The sequence below is a fragment of the Leiobunum rupestre genome, chromosome 1 (genome assembly GCF_980474605.1).
Source record: "Leiobunum rupestre chromosome 1, qqLeiRupe1.1.hap1, whole genome shotgun sequence".
In the NCBI taxonomy this organism is placed as follows: Eukaryota; Metazoa; Arthropoda; class Arachnida; order Opiliones; family Sclerosomatidae; genus Leiobunum; species Leiobunum rupestre.
In genome coordinates, this window is record NC_143384.1 from 38157966 (window position 1) to 38163662 (window position 5697).

A 5697-nucleotide genomic window follows, 5' to 3' on the forward strand; every position below is an offset into this window, starting at 1 on the left:
GACGGCCTGCTCGTTCTCCGGTACCGGTGATGTCGAAGGATTAAATCTGCCATTGTCACTGCTGTCAAAGTTGTCAACACATACAATGTCCTTGAGTCCGAATTCGCAGCTGACCGTCTCTATCACAGTGGTGGATGCACTTTCCTAAAACTAGGCCTTTAATATGAATAAAAAATAAATTCATAAATATGAAAAAATACATAAATATAAAAACAAAATTAATTGTACTTTACTTAAAGCGTGTCATTTTCGCCTAATTTGTTTCTCACATTTTTCTTAGCAAAGAAACGAAACCGAAATTAGTTACCGACATATGCCAAACGAGGAGGCAATGAACTCCGCTAATGTTCTACAATGGATCATTTTGTGTAAATGTTCCACTGTGGAACTTCATATGTCACTAGAAAGTGATCATTTGTTAAAAAGTGAAACAATTATAAGGTTAATTTTTTGTCATAATTGTTTCCCATTTTAAAATCGCACAGTCTAATGGCCTTTAGAAAGGCCTTTTTTTCTATCTCTTCGTGTAGATGGAAATGTGAGATTTCCTACCTAGGATGTAAAGAAAAAATTATAAATTTATATACATGTCATTCCGCGTTAATTTTGAAATACTTACTTTACGAGGTTTCCAAAAACCTATATTCTCTGTACATCAGTAGCAGGGCGACGTGCTCCAATGTGATGTTACTTCGCCGATATCGAAGAATGGCTCCAGCGATTGAAAACATTCTTTCGACATCGGCAGAAGAAGCGGGAATTGAGAGCACGCGCCGAGCCAATTTTGCCAGGGTGGGAAACCGCTTTTCATTTAATCGCCAGAACTCTAGCACGGTCACGTCTTCCTGTTCACAAATCTTTTCGTCCAAATAACAGGAGAGCTCCTTCTCATATTTGGAGGCTGCCTGTTTTTCTGGACGATTTCCTGGTGCCATTAATAGTGGAAACCGTACCGACGGTTTTTTTATTTGAGTTTCGGTTCCCTCCTGTTTGTCAGCGTTAATGGTTTTCAAAAATTTTAAAACAGTGGCAGTGGCGGTTTTAATGTGTGGCGTGAAGAAATCAGGGTTTTGATCAGGTTCTACTTCTAAATCTGGCAGGTCCATATCTTCCATCGAACACCCGGATGGGTTACTGTAAATTTCTGTATAAAAATAAGAAGGTTACATTTGGTTTTCAACATTAATAAAAAATAAGGAAATTTGAATATACCCTGGAACACTGTTGATTTTTGCCACGGGTCCAAAATTGCGGCGGTGACGTATTCCTCGTCTTGGATTTCCGTTTTGAATCGAGAAGCCATTTCCGTCATCAACTTTGTTCGAAAGTCATCCAGGGAAGGCTCCTCTATAGCTTTTATTTCTAGAAAAATGGTCATCAACTGCCCAAGGACCAAATGGGCAGTGGGACCGTTGACCTGAAACACCTCCGTGGCCACTTTGATGGGCTTCAAAAGAGCCAAAATTGCTCTCATGGCTTTGGCGTGTGCTAACGATGGGATCTGTATGTCCGTTGGACATTGTTTGGCCTCTCGAGCCTCTAAAATCGTTTCACGCAACGCTTTCAGCATTCCCTCCTAGATAATAAAACAAAAATACGGTGAACTATAACAATTTAACGATTTCCAATGGGCTCAATGGAATATTTTTCTCAAGCGTTTTTACAAAGTGAAAAAAAAATATTTTAAAATATTTTACCTCGACCAAACGCTCCATAGCTAAGTATACGGCGTTCCACCGAACTCCACCTATACTTCTAACGTCCATGTTTCCAGGAGAACGGGCTTTAAATGACTCGGTCCATTTTGGAGAGCGATGTAAAAAGGTGATCCAACCGCTAACGCGATCAACCATTTCGCGAACTACATCGCAGTGCTTAATCGACTTATTAACCACCAACTGAAGGGAATGCGGTAAACATCGTTTCCTAATCCAAGAAGGAAGAGAGTCTAAAATGTCCTCCAACATTTCGTCGTCGTCGATGGTTCCTTCGAAAAGGTCGTCGATTTCCACCGATTCCTCGCTGTCGGGCAACTGCTCCAAATATTTTTCTGGATTTAAAATTTGGTTGAGCGAGCTCCAGCCTAAAAGGGCAAATAATAAGTTTACAATATCATAAGTTTATAATATTTTACATAAGTATGACACTTCTTTTTCATGATACGCAAAACGTTTACTGAGAGCTAATCAGTAGAGAGACTCTAACGGGCTTCGGTGCCATTTTCGGTCCGCTCGTTCTCGTGTCTCTCGCAGCCTTTAGGATCAGTTCACTAGGAGGTGCTTTTGTACCGTGATGAGGTCATTCTGTGAATAGCTCTCAGTAAAATATTTATCAAAGAGACAGACAAATTGAAGAATATTATAGACTTATGGTCTGATTAAATTAGTAAAATAGTTAATAATTTAAGAAAAACCCACCATCATCTAAAATAGGAGTGTAACTTGTAGCGTCCGCCGGTTGGCAGTCGCCATCGTCGTCGCTACTTTCAATGTTCTCCATTTTTTCACCCTCAATTGGCGCCTTTTTCACAATTCCACTAACCTTCCATTCCCCATTGACAACGTCGGTCATATTTAATGCCTTTGTAATGTTTTGGGCATTGTCGGCACATACGCACGATACCTAAAAAAACAATTTAGTATAATAAAACACGTAATAAATAAAAAATACATAGTAAAATATTAACTCACCAAGGAAGGATCAAGTCCAACCTGATCTAGTATTTCAAGAATCTTCTTCTTGATGTTTTCCGCGGTATGGCTCCCGGGAAAATGCACAAATGCAAGGAGGAGGTTTTTGAGGGACCAGGACGCGTCAATAAACTGTATTCTGACTCCCATGACCGCTTGGCGCATACGACTACTCCAAAGGTCCAAAGTTAGATGGACGTCCTTAGGTTTTAAGCTACTAAGCAATGCCTAATGTTTTTTATTTATATTATTATTAACTGTTCGTTAGCGTTCCGTTAATTTAAATGATCCAAACTTACTTTCATTTTGGGCAGCAGGGTATTTTTTACAGTGTTTTCCAAACCTCTTACCAATGTCCTCCTGGAAGGTATAGTCAAATCTGGATTTGCATATGCAAATGCCATTTTAAATCCTTTTCCGTCCACAACGGAAAATGGTAAGCCGTCCATGGCCACCATATTGATCAGCCATTGCAAGAAAGTGGCTTTCCTTTCATTTACCGCGGTCTTCTCTACCTTGGCTTTTTTGCGCCTGGGGGCACCTGGGAAAAAAACCGTTTTTGGAGCGGCTCTTTTGTCCGTGTTTAACCGAAGGACTACTTTATGAATGTCCTGTAAATACAGCGAAAAAATATTAATCAAATTAGCATTTCTTCTGGGTTTAATATATAGCAATTCTCAAGTATCATACCATAACGTGGCGTTCCCAATTATGGGGATTGCCACTTGGGGCTTTCAACTCTTTATCGCAGTAGTTGCAGACAGCGACAGTCGTTTTACTTATTCCAAATTGACCAGACTGGCAACTTCCAACGTAAATTACATGATCTTGGATATTTTTATTTCCAAGCTGTCCAGCGTAAAAAATTGTTTTGTACGTTTCGTCCACGACAAATGATTTATTCGAAGACCTCGGGGATGAATTATCGCTAGAATCACTCCCACTACTACTGGGCGAAGTGGGTTTACTCGACATGTCCTATATAATTCAGAGAAAATCGTATGAAATATGGGATTAAGAATTCGAAATTAAAATAAATATAACTGAAGGTCCGTAATTTAGTTTAAGTGAATAATAAATTTTAAAGTCCCACCAGAAATTAAAAACTATAATTAAATATTTTAGAGTTATCTTTGTAATTTAAACCAAATCTGAAGCCCAGCCAGAGAATAAAAATGAATCAAGTGATTTTATATCAATTTTGAATAAATGTAATGTTATATCATAAGTTTATAATATTTTATTAAGTATGACAATTCTTATTCTTAACGTGCAAAATGTTTACTGAGAGCTAGTTACAAGAGAGATTACACAACGGGCTTGGGCGTCGTTTCCCGTAGAGCAGGGCGTAAAAGATAAATTGACCACCAAAATTTGGATAATCGCAAATATTGCTGTTAACCGTTTATTTACGAATATTATCCATTTATAAACCAAGATTTGACATGCCAAATTGATTTGTATTTCCCGTTAATTGTAGGTTATGGATAAAAATAAAATAAGCGGTTAATTTTTATCCGAGCTCTAGTCTCGCCTTTAACGGCGCCTTGCTAGAGAAAGATTTTCTTATCCTGATGACGTCACGTGAATAGCTCTCAGTGAAACATTTACCAAAGAGGCATACTTATTGAAAAAATATTATAGACCTATGGTTATATAAATCATGAGCTAATCTAATTGTTACAAAATTAACCACTTACGTATCAAAATGCAAAATGACTTGGAAACGACGAAAAGTGAAGTTCTGGGAAAATCGCACCAACACGAAATTTTGAACAATAAAAGTTCAAAAGTTACGCAAACACGTTAATTAGAACAATAAAAACTCGAAAAATCGCGCAAACACGAGAAACTGAACAAATAAATCTCGATCAGAACTCGAAAAATCGCGCAAACACGAGAAACTGAACAAATAAATCTCGATCAGAACTTGAAAAATCGCGCAAACACGAGAAACTGGAAAATTAAAACTCGATAAAACTCGGAGAATCGCGCAAACACGACCAACTGAACAATTAAATCTCGATAAAAACTCGAAAAAAGGCAAAGAACTTTCTTCGCTGGTCTATAAGAAAATGTGACGAATTGAATCGGAACACCACTATTTATACCATCACCTAAAGACGTTGACGGTTGTGAGAAATATTCGGCCTATAATCCCTATATTGAAAAGAATGCGAAGCTCAGCCTAACTAAAAGGAGGGAGGAGGAACACTTTCAGAAATAGGAAATTGACCAATCTGGCATTTCTACAAACAACGCTCGTTTAACGCAGCGCCGATATGTCTGGACAAGGGACGAATTCGTCGAATGTACAATAGCCGAGCCCAAAGCAAAGCTCGGTAGTGCTAATGGGATACTTTTTCAACTATTCTAACCAGAGGTGCACTTAAACCCTGGTGACACATTTATAGCTGACTAACTAACAAAGGGTTTTTTTTGGAAATTTTAGGAAGCTCTTCATCAGTTACAAGCAGCTCAAGCGCCTTTTAAAAACAAGATTTCAAAACACGATTTCAATAATCTTTTAAGGCATATATATATATATATATATATATATATATATATATATATATTTCACTAATTAGTATAACTAATTCCCCCATTACTAGATTTCTTGCTAAATTTTGATTGACTTTAGCGCAACTAAATAATAACTTCGATTATAAAAACTTCAAAATTCAAAAACAGCATTACCAACGGAAGAGCCATAAAAACGGCTAGAAGGAATTGGCAACTTTGTTGGGAGAAATTTAGTTTAAGTTGGAAATTAATCCGACATATAAATTGAAACTATATTAAGCAAGTTATGGTAAATATTATTTTTAACTTATAATTAAATTAAAGGAATTTAAATAAAATTATGTAAAGCTTAATAAAACTAAATCAATAAATAAAAAAATCAATAAAAATGTCCAGAATTCTTAATAATTTAATCTTGGCGCTAGAATGACGGATGAACATTCAGAGTTGGGACGGACACAGAAATCGCCGTCAACGACTCAAC

General features: G+C 37.2%; 1 protein-coding gene across 1 annotated transcript; it reads right to left on the reverse strand.

Annotated features, from left to right (window-relative positions):
- Positions 1–620: 620 nt before the first annotated feature.
- On the reverse strand, positions 621–3665 carry LOC149962324 (zinc finger BED domain-containing protein 4-like). The gene is made up of 7 exons (XM_090164450.1): positions 3381–3665; positions 2990–3301; positions 2691–2918; positions 2418–2622; positions 1698–2083; positions 1213–1576; positions 621–1144 (listed from the first exon to the last, which is right to left on the reverse strand). The coding sequence occupies exons 1-7, from the start codon at positions 3663–3665 to the stop codon at positions 621–623; spliced, it is 2304 nt and encodes a 767-aa protein (XP_090020576.1).
- Positions 3666–5697: the final 2032 nt, after the last annotated feature.